Genomic DNA, 24,186 nt, shown 5'->3' on the forward strand with positions numbered 1-24,186 from the left:
ACCCATTTTTAAAAAATGCAGGACAATAAATTAACAAAATACATGACCCTGGTGTGATTATATTGCATTATTATGATAAATAAAATATGAAGAATTCTGCAGAATTTTTAATTTGTTGGAACAGAATTCCCCCAGAGAGTAATAAGTAAGGATACGACTTTGTCACAGAGGTCAGGGATTCCGTGACTTTACTGGACCTCTGTGACTTTGGCTTCAGCTGTCAGCAGTGGGAGCAGAGCTGCGGCTGTGCATCCCCAACCCGCAGCTTTGTCCAGAGCTGGGGCTGTGTGAGCCCCCCTCGCAGCAGCAGCAAGAACGGGGACTGTGCGCTCCTGACCCGCAGCTTCAGCGGGGGCTGGCAGGGGCTCTGTGTCCTCTTTCCCCCCCATAACTTTAGCCAGGGCCAGAGTCAGGACTGTGTGCTCCCTGCCTTCCCTTCTGTGGCTATGGCTGGGGCTGGAGTCGTGGCTATGTGCCCCTGCCCTGCAACTTTGGCAGGATCTGGAGCCGGGGCTGTGCCCCCCATGGTGGCGGGGCTGTCAGTCCCCGCCCTGGGGATTCAGGTGTCATTCCTTCCCCCCGCCCCCACAGCCCTCCGTTCTTTTTAGTAAAAGTCACGGATAGGTCCAGGCTTCCATGAATTTTTGTTTATTGCCTGCAGCTTGTCCGTGACTTTTACTAAAAATAACCATAATAAAATCTTAACCTTATGTATAAGTTTTGAAGGCTCAGATCAGTAGGCCTGCCCATGTGGTGCTCACTGCAGGACTGGGACCTCAGACACGAAGTAATGTAAGGTGGTCGGGTGGGTGGAAAGGGATACAATCTCATCTGTTTCAGAGTAACAGCTGTGTTAGTCTGTATTCGCAAAAAGAAAAGGAGTACTTGTGGCACCTTAGAGGCTAACCAATTTATTTGAGCATAAGCTTTTATGAGCTAAAGTTCACTTCATCGGATGCATACTGTGGAAAATACAGAAGATCTTTTTATACACACAAACCATGAAAGAATGGGTGTTTACAAGCTATTACCAACAGGAGAGTGGGTTTGTGTGGGGGGGGGGGAGAAACCCTGGATTTGTGCTGGAAATGGCCCAACTTGATTATCATACACATTGTAAGGAGAGTGATCACTTTAGATAAGCTATTACCAGCAGGAGAGTGGGGCGTGGGGGGAAAGAAAACCTTTTGTAGTGGTAAACACCCATTTTTTCATGGTTTGTGTGTATAAAAAGATCTTCTGTACTTTCCACAGTATGCATCCGATGAAGTGAGCTGTAGCTCACGAAAGCTTATGCTCAAATAAATTGGTTAATCTTATCTGTTCAAGTTTACATATATTGCTTTACTTAGATTGTAGGCTCTTTGGGGCAGGGACTGCCTTTTTGCCCTGTGTCTGCACAATGGGGTCCTGATCAATGGCTAACGTTTCTAGGCACTACTGTAGTACAAATAAAATAATAATAGATTAAAGCCTTGATCCTGCAATTAGATTCAGGTGGTCTTCCCCAGCAACTAAGCCCTAGAAATACATATATTGCTTTACACAAGCATGATGTTTAGTAAATGGCTTACTAAAAGAGCAAGGCTTTTGTGTTGCTCTAATAAAATATATCATGGCCAGTAATGACACATTAATTCAAAGCTGCAGCTGTAATTGGAACTGAATATAGAATTGTAAAGAAAGGACATAGTTGGGTAGATAAGAGTTGCAAATACAGAAACACTGACCCACCACTGCTCTATTCGCTCTAATGGCAATGTGCGCTGGAGGAATGGGAATCAAACCCTGAAAATTTCAGTCCTGGCTCTACCACTGACTGCTGGTGTGTGGCTTTACTGAAATCACTTCACTTCTCTTCCTCTGTTTCCCAGCTGTAAAATAGGAATGATAATCATTCACCTCGCTTCAAGGGATGTTGTGTGAGGATTGTTAAGTTAATGTGTGTAAAGCCCTTTGAACATATAAAACATGTGAGTGTCCTATATTTTTCTATCATGCTACACTTTAGCCCACTAGGTGACTTCAGTATGGCTAGAATTTGTCATAAATACAATCTCTCCATCCTTTGTATCCAGGTAAAATCTACTTCATTTTGGATGCTAATTAAACAGCTAGCAAAGGCTCAAATTCACTGGTAAATATGCAAGAGACAGCAGAAGCTTTGATTGGTTAATTATTCTTGATTTTCCTTTTAAATTATGGAAATGATCATTAGAAAAAAATTTAAAATGCTGAAGTACTTTTAAATGCACAGTGTATGGCTCTTCTTAGATACATTAACGTTAATATATCAAGTCAGATCAGATCCCTTCAGAATTAGTTCATGTTAGTGCTAACTAAAACACCGTGATAATTATCTACTTCATCCACTCATGACTAGGCTGTGATACACATGCTGTTACCCCTTTTGACCTGAGCAGTTATACAAGGATCTCGTGGGTTGTTTCCATTAGGAGGAGAAATTGATGATGGAATCAAGTATTTCCTTAATGAATCCTGTTTATTTACAAACAATATTACCCAAAGTCCTGTTTCGCTGAACACAGGAGGAGTCAAACAGCAGGAGACATTTTACTTGCTCACAGTTCCAAGCCCTTTCTAGCCAGCACTAAGCCCAAAACCATGCTCTCAGCTTTTTCTTAGAGTCATGTTATCAGTACATTCATGGCTGTGTCTGGTGCTTCCTTGTCTTACATTTATCCAGACTGAAGGGTAAGGAGTTATACACCCACCAGCTTCAGCAAGGTTTATCCAACACCCAGGATCATAATGCCTTACACAACTAGTCCCTTCAAAATCAATGAGACTGCCTGTGGAGTCAGGTGTTACTCATTGTGAGTAAAGGTATCACAATCTAGGTCTTATTCCCCATAATGGTGGGAAACATGCATATGACAAACAGGGTCTGTTAAGAGGCATTTGTCAGACTATTCTACTCAAAGTGTGATGTTTCTGCTTCAGGGAGAGATTGGCAGAGAGATGTACATCATCAAGCAGGGAGAAGTTCAAGTGCTTGGAGGCCCAGATGGCACAAAAGTCCTGGTTACCCTGAGAGCAGGAGCTGTATTTGGAGAGATAAGGTAATCCAGTAACTGTTTATAATGTTGTTTTATAGAGCTGCTCTAAGACTCAACAAGAACAAAAATCAACCAACAAATAATTCTATGAAATTTGCCATCTTTCAATAAGTACTACATCTGATTAATAGTATTTTTCTCCATTTGGCTTTTTCATGTAACAAATCACACTAGTTGCCACTGGGAAAGTGTGACATTGGGGTTGGAAGCAGGCAACTCCCCCCCAAAAAATGGCTAACAATGTGTGATCTACAATATGTTTTTTTCCCATTAAAGCTTATGCCAAAATAAATCTGTTAGTCTTTAAGGTGCCACCGGACTCCTTGTTGTTAATATGAAACTCATTCACAATCAGTGGGTTAGGACAGTCCAAGAGAAGATACCTATTAAGGGGATGAAAGTGTACAAAGGAAAATGTAATCTCAACATCAGGGGGAAATTCCCTAGCAGTGAGATCTCTGAGCCTGTGGAACAGTGACTAATGTGTAATCGCATTTTCAAACTAGACTGGGTAAAGTATTTAGGAATATACTAAGGGAATTCTCCCCCCTAGTTTAGATGGTTTAAACACAGGGATTGGCAATCTTTGGCACACAGGCCATCAGGGAAATCCGCTGGCAGGCCAGGACAGTTTGCTTACCTGCAGCATCCACAGGTTCGGCCGATCACAGCTCCCACTGGCCACCGTTCGCCATTTCAGGCCAATGGGGGCTTCAGAAAGCGGCGGCCAGCGCATCCCTCAGCCCTCGTCGCTTCCCACAGCCCCTGTTGGCTTGGAATGGTGAACCGTGGCCAGTGGGAGCTGCAATTGGCCGAACCTGCAGACGCTGCAGGTAAACAAACCGGCCCGGCCCGCCAGCAGATTTCCCTGACGGGCCACGTGCCAAAGGTTGCTGATCCCTGGTTTAACACATTCCCCAGCTCCAGTTTCTACGTTTCAGTGTAACCACATTTGTTTTATTGCTTGCAGTCTCTCAGCATGTTTAGGCAGCAGATATTGAAAATCAATTATCCTTTTTACTAGGGGAAAAGAGCTACAATGAAAAACTATTTAGGAGCCTACACATGGATTTAGAAGCTAGGCACTCAGGTTTGAAAATATAAGCAGTATTTATTTAAAAGTATGTATACCAGAAAACAGTACATTTAACAGTAAAGTATACCAGAAAATATTTTTTGGAATGGTCCTTTTAGAAGGCATAATTCTTCTAAGATTCCAATGTACAATATCCCTATTTTCTAATTAATTGCAATGCAAGTATCTATGAACTCTTCTATGTCACATTTACCCTTTGGCCAAGCCCAAGACTGGGTGTACCTCCTGTTAAGGTCTGCATGAAGAGTAGTAACAGAATGTAGGAGCTGCTGCATGTGATAAAATGGAATCTTGATTTCTTCCAGCTGCCACCCTGTTATTGTTAATCCCCTTGCCGGAAACTTTAATCTGCTTTTGAAAATTGGTAAACAGCTCTGTGCCAAGTTTAAATTTATCCTCTACTTAATTTATCTCTTGTGGTGGTGGAAACATGCCAGTGTATTTAATGATGTGCATACAGTACTTGCCAATGCTCAAATCTGCAAATAGCAAACACCTGACTGAAAGTTTCCCATAGATACAGGGCGCTTTTTATATAAATGGAAAATAAACCTATACCAGCTGTTCAAGAGAAAGATGTCTATTTTTTCAGTTGAATCTTCTTTGTGACAATATAACATGTAAGCAAAGCTGAAAATTTATATGTTATGTATGTATGTAGAGATGGGAAGTTGTCATTTTTCAGAAACACTTGGGTACTAAAAAAAAACAAAAAAAAAAAACTGGACACAAAGGCCTGGTCTACACTACGGGGTTAGGTCAAATTTAGCCGCATTAGGTCAATTTAAAAATGACTGCATCCACACAACCAATCCCGTTCCGTCAACCTAAAGGGCTCTTAAAATTGACTTCTGTACTCCTCCCCGACGAGGAGAGTAGCACTAAAATCAACTTTTCTGGGTCAAATTTGGGGTAGTGTGGACACAAATCGACAGTATTGGCCTCCGGGAGCTATCCCAGACTGCTCCAATGTGACCGTTCTGGACAGCACTTCAATGCACTAGCCAGGTACACAGGAAAAGCCCTGGGAACTTTTGAATTTCATTTCCTGTTTGGTCAGCATGGCAAACTCAGCAGCAGAGGTGACCATGCAGTCCACCCAGAATCATAGAATGTTTCTACGCTCCCCCTATTCATCTCCATCCCTGAGGTTATCGCAGATTAGAAGGTGAGAAAAAGCACTCACGATGACATGTTTTCCGAGCTCATGCAGTCCTCCTGCACTGATAGGGCACAGCTTAATGCATGGAGGCATTCAGTGGCAGAGGCCAGGAAAGAATTCAGTGAGCGCTAAGAGCGGAGGCAGGACGCAATGCTGAGGCTAATGGAGGAGCAAATGGACATGATGCAGCATCTGTTGGAGCTGCAGGAAAGCCAACAAGAGCACAGACCCCCGCTGCATCCACTGTATAACCACCTACCTTCTTCCCCATGTTCCATAGCCTCCTCACCCAGACGCCCAAGAATGTGGTGGGGGGATGGGAGGGGGAAGGCTCTGGGCACCCAGCCACTCCACCCCAGAAGGCTGTCATTCAAAGACTTTGATTTTTAGTGTGGCTACAGTAAGCAATGTGGCCTTGTCCTTCCCTCCTCCCCACCCCACCCAAGCTACCTTGTCAGTTTTCTCTTTCTTTTTTTTTAAAATTAATAAAGAAAGAATGGTTTCAAAACAATAGTTACTTTATTTTGAAGGGGGGAGGGTGGTTGGCTTACAGGAAATTAAAATCAATAAGGCGGGCGGGTTTGCATCAAGGAGGAACACACACAACTGTCACACCAAAGCCTGGCCAGTCATGAAACTGGTTTTCAAAGCCTTTCTGATGTGCAGCGCGCCTTGCTGTGCTCTTGTAATCGCCCTGCTGTCTGGCTGCTCAAAATCGGACACCAGGCGATTTGCCTCAGCCTCCCACCCCACCATAAATGTCACCCCTTTACTCTCACAGATGATATGGAGCACATAGCAAGCAGCAATAACAATAGGAATGTTGGTTGCGCTGAGGTCTGACCTAGTTAGCAAACAGCACCAGCAAGCTTTTAAACGTCCAAAAGCACATTCTACCACCATTCTGCACTTGCTCAGCCTATAGTTGATTTTGGAATTGGGGAGCTCGTGTGGGGGAAGATCAAGGGCTTCTCCTGGTGGCCTGCAATCATAGTCTCCTACAGAGTCATGTCCCAACATCAGGCAATCTCCGGAATGCGCTGCGTGCAATGATTCAGGGATGGGAAGTACTCCAAGGTTTCAGCAGACAAGCTGGTGGATCTGATGGCTTTTAGGCAGCATTTCAACCACTACACGTTTAATAAGCTAGTCTCCTATCAACGAGCCATACACCAGGCCCTGGAGGTTGCTAGGAGCCGGGCAGGGAAGACGTTCCCAGAACCCCTGGCCAAGCGGCTAAAAGCTAACTTCTGCAACAACAGCAAGGAGCGGGTGGAGGAGGACCAGAGCAGAGAGCAAATGTTTCCGAAGTCACAAACAACAACAGGAGCCTTGAAGACAGTTTATTGTGTGGGAGAAAAAACCTAGCCACATTCCACCCGCTGTTTGAGGGGGGCCTTTGCCAGACTTGCAGGGATCGATTCCTGGAGCTCTTCTACATGTACAACGAAGATGGGTACCAGTCCTACTGCACTGTCTGCTGCAAAGGCAAGGAGCTGCTGCTGTGTAGCAATGCCAGCTGCTGTAGGTGCTTCTGTGTCAAATGTTTGGAGGTCCTGGTAGGACAAGGTACCTTGGCCAAGGCAAAAGAGCAAGCCCTGGAGCTGTTACATGTGTCAACCACAGAAGTGCTATAGGGTGTTACAGCACTGACTGAATTGGAATGTATGGCTGCAAGACTTCTTCACCAGCGACAAAGGACAGGAATATGATGCACTTAAAATCTAAAAAGGTGCACACATTTCCCAGAGTCACTACCTTTGATAACAGAACATCAATGATCGCATTGGCTACTTGGATCACAGCAGCCCCCACACTAGACTTGTCCACAACAGCAGCAGTGACGGTGAGCTTAGCGGGCTCTGTGCTTGCCGTGGTATGGCGTCTGCATGGGTAACCCATGAAAAAAGGCATGAAACGATTGTCTGCCGTTGCTTTCATGGAGGGAGAGGCGACTGACAACATGTACCCAAAACCACCTGCGACAATGTTTTTGCCCCATCAGGCACTGGGAGCTTAACCCAGAATTCCAATGGGCAGCGGAGACTGCAGGAACTGTGGGATAGCTACCCACAGTGCAACGCTCCGAAAGTCGATGCTAGCCACGGTAGTGAGGACGTACTCCGCCGACTTAATGCGCTTAGTGGGGACATACACAATCAACTGTATAAAATCAATTTCTAAAAATTGACATTTATAAAATCGACCTAATTTCATAGTGTAGACATATCCCAAGTCTAGAAAAATGTGTTCAGGAATGGACATCACTCTTGCTTCTACTGCGGAATTTTTCTTCAGCTGGAAAAATCTAAAATGTCATAGAGCAATAACATGTTCACTCACATGTCACCAGCTTTTGGATTAGCCAATTAGACACCAGATGAACACTGATTCATTCCTATAGAAGAAATAATTAAGAGTTAAGGAAATCTTTAGACCTATCTAGTCCTGCTGTAACACAGTGGAGTTACACCAGGGAAGTATTTGGCCAATTAAATTTGTCTACTAACTTGGGGCGCTTTTCCAACTTTTGAATCAATAAAGATGTCTCAAGCAACTGGATGTTTCCACTTGAGGCACACACAATGACCAAGGTCATTTTCCCAGCAAGTATTTACTCTTCCTGAAATGATCATTTATGGTAGATGAAATCCCCACTCCTGGAGACAGCATATGATCCTTAGAGAAATACAAATACAGGCATGCAGTACTCTGGACTTAAACAGCAGGCAGTGGGTGGGCCTGAGAAGGAGGAAATACTCAGCAGCTGGCAGATGTTCCTAAATTTGGAGGAAAGCAAACAGCTGAACCACTCAGCACATCACTGGGGAATCATTATCACCTGTGTGGCAGTATGTTCGAAATAATGGGTTTATACAGTGGCCCTCTGTCAAGGTGCTTTGAGTGCTTTACAGCAGGAAAAATAAAATACCTTCCTTAATGGAGCTGATCAACTGAAATGCTGTTATTGCATAGCAATTGTGTTTACCTATTTGTCTGGCTATTCACAACACACTAGTCACCATGGTATCAGAGTGCCTTGCTCACTTTGATCTCTGCCTCAGGACTTGTTTGCAGAAACATATCAACCCTTCCCCGTCTCGTTAACTTGTTTAATAGAATGGTATAAAATATACCCACTGTTTAATCATATTTTTATTCAAATTGCATATAAATCATTAAAAAAAATCTCTCACTGGGAAGAAAAAATAGTTACTGAAGGAAACCAAACATTCCGGTTCATTGTGAGACTCTAGAAACTTTTAAAATGTGTCCATGTTTTTGCTGAACTGTACCATAGAGTCCAATTTAAGTCTCGTGTTTAAATGGGTCCTTTTACGGCCTGTTTTATTTGTAAGAAAACTAGGGACAGAGACTGGAAGCGGTCTTCAATTTAATGTTTCACTACAATGGCAATATAACTTTTGTGGGTGGCTAGCAGAAATTTTCAGAGGTATAAATGGGAAATAGGCACCCATTAACTTTCAAGAGGAGTTGGGTGCATAATAGCCCTTTGTCTCTGAAAATTTCCCCCTTCATGATAATGGTGTTAAAATCCACAGTGTGCTACGTACTTTCCCTACATAGGACGACAGATCCTTCGCCAAAGAACTTCCAGTTTAAAAAGTGTGGGGGAGACGAACAAACATACAATGATTTTTTAAACTACATATCAGTATCCTCAACTGCCCTGTACCTCGCTGATATTAGATGGGTAATTTCTCATAGGTCATCATCAATCATCATGTTCCTATTACGCCTCTGGCATTTAGGGCAGTGACAAAGCTCCTCCACTCCTGTCGGTTTCTGGCAAGTCTTTTAATGGTTCCCCAGCTGTGCCCCAGGTTTTTCAGCATGGCTTCCACAGCTCTTCACCATGTTCTTTTCGGGCAGCCTCATTTTTGCTTGCCTTCAGGTGTTCATCTTATTGCTACTCTGGTGATGGAATCAGTTTCCATCTGAAGCACATGACCGATACTTCTCCAACGCTTCCTGGCAATGATGATGCTCAGATCCTTTTGGCTGCACTGTGTCAATAGATCTTGGTTTGAGATTGTTCTGGGCCAAAAGATACGGAGGATTTTTCTGAGGCAGGTTGTATGGAATGAAGACAGTTTGGACATGTCAGACTTTCTAATTCCCCAGCATTCTGCTCTATAAAGTAGTGTTGAAAGTATGCAGCTCTGATATATCATCAAAATACAACACCAAAACCGAACTCAAGATTCCTCAGAGTTGCGTACTTTCAACACTACTTTCTCATAGGTATCACCAGAAAAATCAATTGATGTGGGATTTAGAGAAGGTAGTAGTGGCCTTACAGATTACTTCAATGGGAGAGGAGTAGCATAGAAATAAGTAGACACATATTTGTAGGGTAGGTAAAATGATGATACAAAATGATTCCAATAAATTCTAGACCTTTCTCTGCTTTTAAATAGAAACTAGGAATAATATATTTAAATGTAAATGAACACTGTGATGCAATATAAAAAGTAATCTAATCTAATGATAGTCTAATCATTACAGGCTAAATTCTGCACAGAACAATAGCAGAAGCAAATCCAGGAGTCCAGGCAAACGTGATCCTGCAATAATGGGAGTCTTGTTGCACAGTCATCCAGTTACTCCATCCGAGTAGCAGGGGTTATTCCAAGGAGGGAGAGCATAGTTAAGGACCCCCTTATCACAAGGAAGATCATGCATTAAGCTACATCAGCTCACACACCCATTTACTGCCTAGCCTACGCTCTCTCCATTTCTTATCGTGTGCATATCAGTAAGGGAGTGGATGGGCAGCACAGTTAGTCAAAAAACTGTCCAGTGGAACAGTTTTCCATCAGAAAATGCTGCTTTAACAAAATCAAAGTGTTCTAGGAATAGATCAATTTTATTGAAATTTTCAATGAAAAAACTCTACGTTTCATTTCACCTTTATTGTTTTGGCTTTTATATTATTTATAACATAAAACCCCAAACATTTCAACCTTAACAAAATGTTTTGATATGGGCAGAATGAAATATTTCATTTCACCACAAATTCTGAGATTGACTTGTTGACTAAATTTAGGACTATGTCAAATCTTGGCACATCTCATGGGATGGTGTCATAATTATAAAGGGAAGGGTAAACACCTTTAAAATCCCTCCTGGCCAAAGGAAAAACCCTTTCACCAGTTTATAAGATGCCACTAGTACTTCTTTTCTTTTCACCAGTAAAGGGTTAAGAAGCTAGGATAACCTTGCTGGCACCTGACCAAAATGACCAATAAGGAGACAAGATACTTTCAAAAGCTGGGGAGAGGGAGAAACAAAGCCTCTCTGTCTGTCTGTATGCTGCTTTTGCCGGGGACAGAACAGGAATGGAGTCTTAGAATTTAGTAAGTAATCTAGCTAGATATTCGTTAGATTCTGATTTCTTTAAATGGCTGAGAAAAATAAGCTGTGCTGAATGGAATGGATATTCCTGTTTTTGTGTCTTTTTGTAACTTAAGGTTTTGCCTATAGGGATTCTCTGTGTTTTGAATCTAATTACCCTGTAAGGTATTTACCATCCTGATTTTACAGAGGTGATTCTTTTTAGTTTTTCTTCCATTAAAATTCTTCTTTTAAGAAACTAAATGCTTTTTCATTGTTCTTAAGATCCAAGGGTTTGGGTCTGTGGTCACCCATGCAAATTGGTGAGGATTTTTAATCAAGCCTTCCCCAGGAAAGGGGGGTGTAACGTTTGGGAGGATTTTGGGGGGAAAGACATTTCCAAACGGACTCTTTCCTAATAATACCGGTTAGACGTTTGGTGGTGGTAGCGAAAGTCCAAGGGCAAAAGGTAAAATAGTTTGTTCCTTGGGGAAGTTTTAACCTAAGCTGGTTAAAAATAAGCTTAGGAGGTTTTCATGCAGGTCCCCACATCTGTACCCTAGAGTTCAGAGTGGGGAAGGAACCTTGACAGATGGAAATTCTGTTTTTCAATCAGCTTCAGCATACAGGGTGCTGGCGGACTTCCTGCTCAGTGTTGAGAACTAGGCCTTTCTTGGGTCCCTCTGTCACTCTATGTGCACTTGTGCTAGAGTGCAACTATGCTGCTGGGCAACACAACAGCAGTTTCAGAATCAATCTTATCCCCGGGAAAGGTAACACTGTATGATTGTCAATTGTCAGAGGCAAATTGAGAAATGGGGAGGCACAAGGATGGCAATTTGATGCTTCTAAACCCTTATAAAAATTGCTACGTGTCCAAAATGCAACATCTCACATGAATGATATTACAGCATTTTGGGGTGATTACTGTGGCAGAGAAGATTTTCTTCATAAGGAAAGTAAGGCAGAAAAGATAAGGTTCCCCATTAGGGAGCATTGGAAATTAGAACATCTAAAGCTGTTGTAAGGCAAGTTGCATCATTTAAAAAAGCTCAGGTAACCCAACTCTATGATAATTCTTGGTCCGCTAGCCAAAAGGGGCCCCGTCATGCCCTCTGTGCTCCCATCCCTAAGCAAAGCTGAATTTGTCTGAGCAAGGACTGCCTAACCAAGCCATATATACTTATTTATAAAACTCGCTGCACATCTGGGTCTTGCTAATGGGAAAGCTGATTCTTCAACCCTAGTTTGCGTCATTACAGAGCCTCTTGCTTGGAAAGTGTCAGAATGATGGTTCCAGCCGAGACGGTGCTGTTCACAGAACAGCAATATCAAAACTCAGAGCTGCCCTGGAAATGTTTTTGATATCCATATGTAGTTAGTAAATACATGTTTATCTATCTGAGGCCTCATACAGAACCACTGCAGGAAAAAGCCGGGAAGTACTAGATTCTAATTTGAAGTCAGATACTGGCTGACCATGTGTCCTTGACACAAGTCACCTTATCTCCTGCAATCTCTCTACCACTAGCAGAGCTGGGAGATTGAAACTGGCACTAAAGCTGCGTCTCCTCAATGAACTGTTGCAGTTTTAGTTACTTTGCCTCTTATTTAATGTAAAACACTGAGATCTACTGCTCACAAGCACTATATACAAGTTAGGCATTTTTGTTTATTTAAATGTTTTCATTATTTTTCTGTGGTATAGAGAGGGAGGGCTGTTGCAAGCAACTCAGCTAAGGAGCAAATCATTTTTTTTTTTACTGTTTCTTTGCTCTTTCAAAGGTCCTTACCCTCCCTATCCATCTGTGATGATTTGGGGTGCTGTCTGTACCACTTCTGAATAGTGGATTTTTTTAAAATTGTACCACAAAATTACTCTGAATGTATGTGACTGCACCATGAGTTAGCATAGTTGTGTCACATCTCTGCCAGGATGGACACAATGGTATGTGATCAGTACTCAACAATTGTCTATTCAGAGTAAAATATCTTGGGACAATGGGTTTGCTCGAGCTGGGAGAAGAAACTTCCTCCTCTGGCTGAAGGGAGGCGGGTCTGGGAGTGGAAATTTACCAAAGGGCAGAATAGAAGAAGCAGATGACCATAGCAGGAGTCAGTAAAGGGACTCATGTCGAGAACTGGAGGAGAGAGCCATTTTATACCGCATTACGATGAAGGAAGCTGCCACAGGAACAGAAAAGGCAAGCAAGGGGAGGATTCTGCCTACCTGACAGAACACAGATGATCCTCCAAGGATTCCCAAGAGAAGGGTGAGCTAGTGTGGGGCACTATGTTGAGGATATGTACTGACATCTTTGACGGAGGGTCATTGGCTTACTGGATTGGAACAGAGCAGTAGATGTGATTTATCTTGATTTTAGTAAGGCTTTTGGCATAGTCCCATGACATCCTCATAAGCAAATTAAGGAAATGTGATCTAGGTGAAATTACTATAAGATGGGTGCACAACTGGTTAAAAATCTGTACTTCTAGAGCAGTTATCTAAGGGTTGTTGTCAAACTGTGGGGTGGGGAGAGGCGTCAGGCCTGAGTCCAGTACTATTCAATTTTTCCATTAACAACTTGGGAAACGTAGTGGAGAAGATGCTTATAGAATTTGCAGATGACACCAAGCTGGGAGGGGTTGCAAGCACTTTGGAGGACAGGTTTACAATTCAAAATGACATTGACAAATTACAGAATTGATCTGAAATCAACAAGACAAATGTAAAGTACCACACTTACACCGGAAAAATCAAATGCACAACTACAAAATGAGGAATAACTGGTTAGGGGGTAGTACTGCTGAAAAGGGTCTGGGTTTATAATGGATCACAAATGCAATGAGTCAAAAATGTGATTCAGTTGCAAAAAAAGAGGGGGGGGCTAATATTCTGGGGTGTATAAACAGGAGTATTGTCTGTATGTCATGGGAGGTATTGGTCTCGCTCTACTAAGCCCTGGTCAGGCCTCAACTGAGCACTATGTCCAATTCTGGGCATCACTCTTTAGGAAATATGTGAATAAATTGCAGAGTCCAGAGGAGAGGGGGAAAAGAAAAAAAAAGATTTAGAAGGTTTCGTAAACCTGAGGAAAGGTGAAAAGAACTAGAAATGTTTAGTTGGGAAAAGAAGATTGAGGGGGAGATCTTCAGATATGTTAAGGACTGTTATAAAGAGGATGGTGATCAATTGTCCTCCAGGCCCACTGAAGGCAGAACAAGAAGTAAGGGGGTTAATCTGCAGCAAGAGAGGTTTAGGTTAGATATTAGGAGAAACTTTCTAACTACAAGGGTAGTTAAGCTCTGGAATAGGCTTGCAAGTGAGGTGGTGGCTCCCCATCATTGGAGGTTTTTAAGAACAGGTTGCACAAACACCTGTCAGGAGTGGTTTAGATTTACTTGGTCCTGCCTCAGTGCAAGGAGCTGGACCTCATGACTTCTAGAGGTCCCTTCCAGTCTTACCTCTGTAAGGCCATGTCTACACTTACCAGAGATCGACGCTGCTGTGATCGATTTAGCAGGAGTCGATTTAGTGGGTTTGGTGAAGTGTCTCCTGTCGACGCAGCAGTGTAGATGCTGCGGTAAGTTGACCTAAGCTACGTCGACTCCAGTTACATTATTCATGTAGCTGGAGTAGCATAATGTAGGTCGACTTACTGCAGTAGCGTAGACAAGGCCTCCAATTGTTTTCTACATTATCTGTACTCTATGTACTTTATCTGTTAAGTCAAGAGCAATGGTGCTACAGTCGGTGCAAAGCCAGTCTACCAGTATGTGTTAAGCATCCACAAATACCATATTGCCCCTGGGAGAGTTAAACTCTTGTGTGGTATGCTGGGAGCGGTGTGTGCTAAAGTACCAGGGAGCCTGAAGGGTCAGCACCCCACTGAGAGTTTCAGCACTCAGAGCAGAGTGCCAGGTAGAAGGTTTGTACTCCGAGTGTGTGCCTAAGGGCCCCGAGATTGGGGCAATGGCTCCAGAAGCTTAGGGCATCCCAAGGGAAGCAGAGCACAGACTTGGACTCCACTCACAGCAGTCTTAGTGGGTGGCCAAGAAGGGGCACTCGCGAAGATCTCCTTTCCTTATTGTTAAACCTTTCCCTTTCCAGTGCCAGGTGTGATCTTTCATCGGCTCGCAGAGTTATCACTGTGCATCCCATCACCCCAGCTTTCACAACATTTAGGGTACATCTATGCTACAATAAAAGACCTGCAGCACAGCAACAGGTAACCTGGTTCAGCTGACTTTGACCCACGGGCCTAAAAAGAGCAGTGTCGATGTTTGGGCTCAGGCTGGAGCCCGGGCTCTGAAACCCCACAAGGGGGAGTGGGTCTCAGAGCCTGGGCCCCAGGCTGAGCCCAAACATCAACACTCATTTTTAGCCCTGCAGCCCGAGCCCTGCAAGCCTGAGTCAATTGACCTGGGTTCTGAGATTCAATGCAGAGGGGTTTTACTGCAGCATATACATACTCTTATGAGCCATCATCAGGGCACTGTTTCAGTAAAATAAAATCAGAGCATTTTGAATTCCTCATGCAGTCAGGCATCAGAGTTTTGGGTGTCAGGATTTTAAAAATGTACAGATTTGGTGTGTCAAGACTATGCCCTGTCAGCCCAGGTTGATCCAGTCTCACTGTTAGCCTAGAACAATGAACACGCATGTTTTACTCCTTCCTAGCTGTATACTACAAGGATGAACTCCTGACCCCATTGAGATCAATGGCAAAACTCATATTGACTTCAATAGGACTGGGATTTCAACCAAAGTCTCCAACTGCCCACAAACGAGTAAACAGAGTTTGATCCAGGCTACAAACATGCGTTCTTTGCCTAGGATTTAAAAAAACAAAACAGAAAAAAAAACAACAAATGGTAGTGGCCTTGGACAAATGTGTAGGGAGCGTTCACCTAGCCTTTATAAAACGTTTTAAGTAACTGGGTTAACTGACTATCAATGGAGGTACAAAAGTCTAGTGCAGATGAACCCTTTCATACTAATTATAGAAAGGAGATTTTCAGCATTCATATCAAGACCTGGAATACACTGTGCTACGTCGCTTACTTAGATTGTTGCACGGGTGGGACAGCAAAGTGAAGTCTGCTGAATCCAAGACCAACAGCTCAGATTTGTATTTGTACAGGTGTCTAAACTTTTACTTGTGTACCCTACTCCTCATGGCAGACTGCTGTTTGTGAAGCTAATCTCTTTCATCACTTTCAAAACAAAGTCCCCTCACCTTCAGGCAGGCAATTTACAAGCTGTCAGGCAAAGAGACCTTCTACATCCATACCATTCAACTTGCCAGGGTTCAGGTATGGGATGCAATGTGTGACAGACTCACAATCAGGGTCACAAAACAGTGATTCAGGAGTAATGCTGCAGGAGTCATTCATCTGGAGCAAATAATTTTTTCTATGTCAGGGCCATGCTTCTTTATTTCTGATGTCAATAGTTTCCAACCAGAATAGTGAGGGAATGCCAAATTTATGTAGAACATAGGGAATTTTTAGACTTAAATTAGTGACAACCTTGAAGTAAGGCTCATCTGAGAGGCATTTTTCTATCCAGCAAGATTTCTTACATTTCTAGTACAGTAAAAGCGGTGTTATCTGGCACTTTATCAACCAGAAAGCTCTATTAACCGGCATTTCTGATATCTTCCAATACAAATCTTCAGTCCAGTAATCGGGACTAGTGTACGGCCCAGGAGGTTATGCAATTGCACATTCTGCACTCTACTTTTATGCAAAAAGAGGCAGAAGACAAGTAAGCCAGCTGATATCAGGGATCTAATTCAAAAAAGCATCTTCTAGGGCAGAGGTGGGCAAACTACAGCCCGTGTGCCAAATCTGGCCCGCAGGCCCCTCCTGCCCAGCCCCTGAGCTCCTGGCCCGGGAGGCTCGCCCCCAGCCCCTCCCCTTCCCCCACAGCCTCAGCTCACTGCGCGCCGCCGGCCCGGCGCTCTGCGGTGACGTGGCTGGCTCCAGCCGGGCAGCGCGGCCGTAGCACCATCAGCACCAGTGCTCCAGGCAGCGCGGTAAGGGGGCAGGGAGTGGGGGGGGGGGGTTGGATAGAGGGCAGGGGAGTTCAGGGTGGTGATCAGGGGGCAGGAGTGTGGATAGGGGGCAGGGCGGTCGGAGGGTGGGGAACAGGGGGATTGGATGGGGCAGGGGTCCCAGGGGGGCAGTCAGGAAGGAGAGGGGGGGTTGGATGGGGCAGCAGGGGCAGTCAAGGGCAGGGGTTTTGGAGGCAGTCAGTGGACAAGAAGGGGTGGTTGGATGGGGCTGGTGTCCTGGGGGTGGGGCAGGCAGGAATGAGAGGAGGGGCTGGATGGGGTGGCGGGGGGCAGTCGGGGCGGGGGTTCTGGGGGAGGTCAGGGGGGTTGGATGGGGCAGGAATACTGGGGGGGACATCGGGGGCGAGAAGTGGGGGTGGGGAGAAGATAGGGGGCGGGAGCTGGGCCACGCCTGGCTGTTTGGGGAGGCACAGCCTCCCCTAACTGGCCCTCCATACAAATTTCCAAAATCCAAAAACCCCTCAGGCCAAAAAGTTTGCCCCTGTTCTAGGGTGTATCATAGGGTCATTACAAATTCAGCCCAATCTCCTACACCTTCTACATCTACAATGATAATTGATGTTGATAATGACCCTGCGGCACTGCAAGATCCTGAAGTGCCTTCTGAATCATCAAAGAAAGATTAAATTAGGTTCAGTATAGTTTTAGTGTTAAGTACAGAGAAGCATTGAAGTACCTCAGATAACAGGTAACTGTGGGGTAAATGTGAACTTTTTGATCGCTGAATTAAATGAAGAAAACACCAAACACCTGGAAAGAGACGCATAACATATGCAAGTTCTAACCCTACTTTCTCGTATTGTTTCCATTGCAGCTTACTAGCGGCAAGTGGAGGAAATCGGCGGACCGCTAACGTGGTGGCACATGGATTTGCCAATCTCTTTATTCTAGACAAGAAGACCCTCAATGAAATCTTGGTGCACTATCCAGACTCTGAAAAGCTCCTGATGAAGAAGGCTAAGTATGGCCCCTGCAGTGTTGGTTTAGATACAGAATTAAGAATTTTGATTGATAGTTACGTTTGTTTCTTAGAAAAACTAGTTCTTGTTGTGGGATTATCATGGTAACTTTTGGTAGATTTCATGAGGTCACGGCAGGGATGCCAGTAGTCAGGGAAAGGCAGTAAATATAGAGAAGTTAAGAACCAAGTTTCAACTCTCCTTTCCATAAAGGATGACAAACACATAAGTGTTTAGAAGCAAACAGGACCCCTCAGGTGCTCAACCAGTTCCTCACCTTGGCCTGCATTTCCTGGGCAGGAATACTGCAAGATAGTGCTCAATTTAGGGGCACATTTTCAATGGTGCAGTTGTGCGGATACAAATGAGCCTGTAGGCAAATGCTTTTCTGTATCCACAGGTTGATGGACCATAGGAGCTGGAGGTCCCTTCCTACCTTTCTGTGATTTCCAGGAGCCCTAAGGGTGTACAAATGCAGGTTTTAAATTAGGCCTAACAAAAGCATGTCCAGGGTCTATGTATACACAGAGTTTAGCTGGGTGTGGTCAGTGCACAGATTTGTATTTATCAACTTCCTTTTCTCCCCACTTTGGCTGTATCTCTACAGATCCCCTCTTTGCCCCAATCCTGTTTAGACCTGTGACCAGCTAACGTGTTGTTCGGTTACTCTCAGCACTGCTGGAATATACTATAAATAATGGTCTGAACCTCTGTTTTAAATCAATATAACTTAACTAATCAAATTAAAAACTCCAATTATAAACAAAAAAACCAGGAAAACAAGTCTCTCCAAAAGACTTAAAAAAATAGGTAAAACAATGTAGCACTGGTAAAACAGTTAATATTTTTACTATGCTTAAGCCACTAACTTTGTGTGCTTGATTGTGGCATAAGGTTGGTGTCAAGCACCAAAACAGCTGGAGAAGCTTCTCCCAGCTTCCTGAACCTGGCAAGAGAAAACACAAGCATATTAGTGATTTTTTCAGATTACAGTGAGGATACCAATTTACAGTTGCATTCGCTGCAATAAGCTCCCTCCAACATTCAGATGAACGAGAATTCCCATTCACCCTGCCATGGTGCATCAGCGCCACCACTGTTCCATTCCTCAATCCCTGGGAAGTGGTTCAGTAAAGCTTTGCACAGACAGCTTGTTTGCCTACAAGCCGTGCAATCCTTGAACAGAAATAAAAGCATGCTAATCTGCTTCTTGATGCTGCTCATACCTGCTGTCCTGTGTTTCTAGTCTACAGCTGCATATGTAAGCGAGGGAATGGTCCCGCTCTTGTGTGGAACTTTCCTGGCTTCTGCACTACCCCAGTGAAGTGGGCTAGCGAAAGGATCTGAGTCCTCGCTCCCACTTCCTTTACCCAGTGCCCTCCCTGCCCTTGAGGACTCCCCTTCCACTCTCCTGTCTGGCAGAGTCCTCGTAACCCCGAAAGGGCTGGGCCCAGGATTCCTGAGGAGCTCGAAACCCCAACCCTGCTGTGGTCACCTAGGACAGGGGCTAGGGTGTCCTCACTCTGGGGTACTCTCTCTGCACTGGACACTTCTCTGACCCACTGGCCATTACATACAGGTTAAAGCAAATGCAAGTTATTTAATCAACAATTAATTTTAAAAAGAATGAGGAAAAATGGGAAAGTTTAAAGGAAACACCTCAACCCGCTCTGTGGCAGGGAACATCACAAACAGTGTCTCTGGAATGTCAGGGCAGTTCACAGTCTGTTTCTTCTAAGTCCCAGGCCTTCTTCTCAGGCCCTGGCTGTGCTGCCGGGATGCTGTGGGTTGGACACTTGCTCTGGTGGTGGCCTCATGCTCTCAGGCTCCAAGTGGTAGGACCCTTCTGCCAAGTGTCGCCCCTGCCCTGTCGGGGTTACGATCCAAGCCTGGCCTGCAGAGCCTTTTGGCTGAGGCGTGTCTCTGTGCTGGGCCCACTGCCCAGGGTCCCCCTCGGTCTCCCCAGCTGCTTACCGCACCCAGCTCCAGACTGCTCCAGCCCCACTGTCTCTGCACTGCTGCTGCTGCTGCTCTGCCTCCAGCTCCCTGGGCTGCTTCTTTGGCCCCTCTGGCTCTGGTTGCTGCAGCTCTGCTCCCAGGACAGGTCTGCTCTCTCTGGGCTGTGCCTCTGGCTTTGGGGCTGCAGCTCTGCTCCCAGGACAAGGTCTGCTCTCTTGATCTGGCACAGCTCGCTCCCCAGCTCAGCTTGGGCCCCTGCTTTTTCCTTAGCTCAGCCCCACTCTGTCTGACCCAGGTAAATCCAGCTCACACGGAAGATAAGACTTCCCTGGCCTCCTGACTCCCTGATTAGCCTGCCCGCCCTGTCATTCAGGCTGACCTGGAGTTTTGGCCTCTCCCCATTGTTCCTGGGAGCTGTCAGTCTCAGGGTCCTAATTCCCCATTGACCCTTTCCCCTTTTTAGTACTGGGAGCTAGCCAACCAAAACACCCCCACTGAACGTTAGTAAGGGGGCAACAGTCCCCTTACACATAGTTTACTGTCACAAGTAAGTTCTTGCTGCTGTTAGTGCCTGAAAAACCAACAGTTTTGGAAGAGTGAGGTCCAGCCTAGTTTGCCATGTGCATCATCAACAAAACTACCCACTAAAATATGATTCCATTATCTTTGTTGGTGGTAATCAGGCATAGCACAGAATGGGAAGTCCATGGATTGTTTTCCAGATATCACATTGTATGGGCAGTGCTGGCTACTAGAAAGCTTTTGGTTCTATACAGTGATTTACTGAAGGAGTATGACAGAGACATACACCAACCTGCCACCTTTCTGAGTCTAAGCACCAAACAGCGATTCACATGGCAGGTCACTTCAGTGCACTATCACTTCTATTCATTTCAGTGCAAAATCCACTAGCAGAGGGAATGCTCAATGTGCAAAGACCCATCTGCAGTGCAGATCAGAGAGGAGAATTTTGCCCCTCGTGCACATCCCGTGGCAGTAAAGAAGTGTGCTCTCTTTTATGTCTGTTTCTCACCTTACCCTATACAATCCTCCTTCGATGCGACCTTGTTTGGAGCACGCATTTGTTTTACCTGCATCCTGCAGAGAAGAAATAGATTTCAAAATTCAAACAGCAGCAATTTGCCATAGATCCATACTCTGGTGAATGGTACCTTCCTTCCCCTTTTCTTTTCTAAGTTTGGGATGAAAAACAACCCTGAAAAAAGTTACAAGGGTTTCATGCTTTCATTTGGAGTTTTAGTAATATCTTAGCATTAGACTCGGCAGTTCTCACTGTGGTGTGTTATCGTCCATCTTATCTACAGGGTGCTACTGAAGGAGAAGGGTAAGCCCACTGAAGAGCCACAAGCACAAACAAAAGGCTTGACCAGTCTCTTTGCACCAAAACCAGAAACTCCCAAACTATTCAAAGCAATGTTTGGAAGGTCAGGAAAAGGAGGCCTCGCTATGCTGCTCAAGATGAAGCAACAGCAAGCTGCTCAGGTAACCCACCACAAATACAAAAGACTGTTCAGAATGCTCAAGCGATAAGCAGGGGGAAAACCCAAGAGAGGAACTTACCAGGTTTGGGCAAACATATTGCATGAAATCCTGGCCCTGCTGAAATGACCAAATTCCTAGTTACTTCAACAGGGCAAGATGTAACCCATAGTGCCTAATCACAAACATCATGGGTTCAAAAATTTGACTCAAATGTTATTGGAGTCCTGTTCTGCCTAGGACAGAGTGAGCAAAAGCAGAGTGGCAGCAGAGAGAAAAAAGGTCAAGGGAAATGGGAGTAAGAACTGCTTTTTTATAGGCCTTCGGGGGCAACTGAGCCATTTTTAACCTCTAACAAAACCATGATGCCCCTTGAAAGCATTATCCTACAACCAGCAACAGAATCCAGCTGATGGCAAAGCACTGCTTAACTTATTGGCTATTCAAACTCTCACCTTTTCCCTACTGCTTTACAAATCATGGAGACAAATTTAAGATTAACACATTTAGCAAAAACTGAGTAAATCCAAACAACTTCTATAAATAAAAGTCAAATTTATAAGTAGCAAGCCATTAAATGCAATAAGTAATTCCCACACAATAGCCTACTTTAGGGAATAGGCAAATTAATAATAATCTTGTTCTGTTCTACTTATCCACTAGTAGGTGGCAGTAGTAAATTCTGTGTCCATTCCCATATTCCTACCCATACCTTAAGACTCCACACTCAGAGTAGAATATGGGTTCTTGGATTTTGTCTGCAGCGCTAAGAAATGTATAACTTTTCATTACAGGAAAAAACTGAAGAAATGAAACCTGAGCCAGAGGAAAAGAAACCTGAACCAGCACCAGAACCCACAGCCCCACCTAAACCATCAGTGGAAAAGGAAGAGTCAGTTGCAAATTTTCAACCTCCACCTAAGCCAGTTCTGCACAGAGGAACCACTAACAAGTCTCTTGTCATCACCATGGTTCCTTCCCCCATAGCAGGAGAAGGAGAGGTTCTCACTGTTGAGGTCAAAGAAAAGAGACAGGAGTAGATGGTGGACTGGGTTGTGGTCATACCTAGAATCTTTCTGAGGAGAGAAAGGGCATGGTATAGCTTTGAGTCAGAGTGCAGAACTATTCTCTTCCCTCATCCCACAGAGAGAATGTACTTTGCCTCCAGACCTTGATTGTGGAATATTACATTTTGTGTAGCAAAGTAATTAGAGCACAGATTGCACCCTTACGCCTATTTATTTCTTGCTTCCTCCATGCTCTCACTCATCTCTTACTCCTTGCCCCTACTTCTCCTTACCCCTCTCTTCCTAGTTCTCTCTTTCTTATTACTCTTCCTCCTGGTTTTCCTCTTGATTAGTTTGATCTTTGTTTATATGTGTCTCTTTTTCTATTTTCTATTCTGGTTTTCTATCATAATCCTTTACCTTGTTACTGCATTAATATTGCTGAGGTTGTTAATATTTGCCCTTATTTTTCTCTCTCCTTATTTTATATTTCTAACAAGTGACTTGCTTTTGTAACCAACATGGGCTCAATTCAACTACAGTTCATGGTTTCAGTGCTTTCAGTTTTGGTCTCCAGAGGGCAGAAGACCACACAGCAAAACCATCATCAATAAAAGTCAGTGCAATCACCAAAAAGACAGAGGGGATAATGATCCTGCAAATCTCAGTGTCACCTCGAAACTGTTGAAAGTAGGAGCCTTCAGTTCAGTAAAGGTAGCTGAATATACGGAATAAAAAACTAAAGCAATGTGTTTTTCAAAAGTGGCCTTTAATTTTGGATGCTCTACTTTGTATAATCAGAGTTTGACTTTCATAGGTGCTGAGCAACCCCAACTCTACCTGAAGTCTGTGGGCACTGCAGGTGGCTCACCACCTCTGAAAAGGAAGGCCTCAGTATCTGAAGTTGAACACCCACAATTAAAGGCTGTTTTTGAAAAATGTGGACCGTTACATCTTGTAGCTACTGCTATAAATGACCACTGATCTTTGCGTCAGTCAGTCACAGACAATCGGTTCCTGCAGTCATGACTCAGGCAAAATTTTGAGCTGCCTAGGAAACTATTTTGCCATTCGACATCAGCACAAACCCAAGACCTTTCAAAGAGTAACGAAAAATGAGAGTGCCACCCCTCAGAAAAGTGAACAGCCTGGTGATTAGGGTATGTGCCTGGCAGACCTAGGTTCAAGTCCCTGATCCAAATCAGGCAGAACAATAACTTGATACGAGGCCTCTGATATCCCAGGTGAGTGCCCTAACCACTGGGATATTGGCTGTTCTTGGTGTGTGTCTGGCCACATATTTCAATCCTCAACCTGAGAAACTGTTCCTGAGGAAAAGTTCATCAAAACTGGTTTTGCTGAAAAATTCCTGAAATCGACGGGAGCTTTGCCTGACTAAAGACTGCAGTACTGAACCTTATATGGTCAAGAAGCTCTACACTTTCTCTTGGAAGATTAAGACACTTGCCTGACATGTTCCTTGGAGTCTTCATACCGATGATGAAGATTCCTGCCACACTAACAACATACCAAGAGTAATTGCTACTAGACAAGAATCAGCCCATGTAAGAAAAATGTGCCTCCCACACATAGGAAGAATAGAGCCAGACTGGAGAGTGGATATAGAGTAATTCAGCTAATGCACACCCAGTAGCACATTGGTGCCCAAATGTTTCCTGTTGCTCCCCCCTTTACCAGGAATGGAATCTATCCATGTCCCCCCTCCATTACTGCACAGTGAATTCAGCAGAGGAGCTTGGGCTGAAGGTGGCACTGGGGGCAGAACTGGGTGTGGTGGAAGAGCTGGGGCTAGAGGCAATGCTGGTCTGGTGTGGAGAGAGAACGAGGGCAGAGCTGGGCTGGGGGCTAACGGAGCTGTGGCTGGGACCAGAGATGGCCTTGGCACGGAACGGAGCTGGGCCTGGGGCTGGAGCTGGGCAGGGGGCGCAGTGGAACTGGGTGGTGCTTTCTCCCTACCCCCACCC

At 44.5% G+C, this 24,186-nt stretch overlaps 1 protein-coding gene across 1 annotated transcript in view; it reads left to right on the top strand.

Moving 5' to 3' along the window:
* Positions 1-22,253, top strand: part of CNGB3 (cyclic nucleotide gated channel subunit beta 3) — a 140,575-nt gene extending 118,322 nt beyond the window's left edge. The window contains exons 14-17 of the mRNA XM_073329320.1: positions 2,965-3,083; positions 17,591-17,737; positions 21,020-21,197; positions 21,989-22,253. Of these exons, the coding sequence (XP_073185421.1) occupies positions 2,965-3,083; positions 17,591-17,737; positions 21,020-21,197; positions 21,989-22,234 (690 nt within the window). The 3' untranslated portion in view covers positions 22,235-22,253. The remainder of the gene's footprint in view (positions 1-2,964; positions 3,084-17,590; positions 17,738-21,019; positions 21,198-21,988) is intronic.
* The last annotated feature ends 1,933 nt before the right edge of the window (positions 22,254-24,186 follow it).

This window comes from Lepidochelys kempii, chromosome 2, assembly GCF_965140285.1.
Source record: "Lepidochelys kempii isolate rLepKem1 chromosome 2, rLepKem1.hap1, whole genome shotgun sequence".
Taxonomy (NCBI): domain Eukaryota; kingdom Metazoa; phylum Chordata; order Testudines; family Cheloniidae; genus Lepidochelys; species Lepidochelys kempii.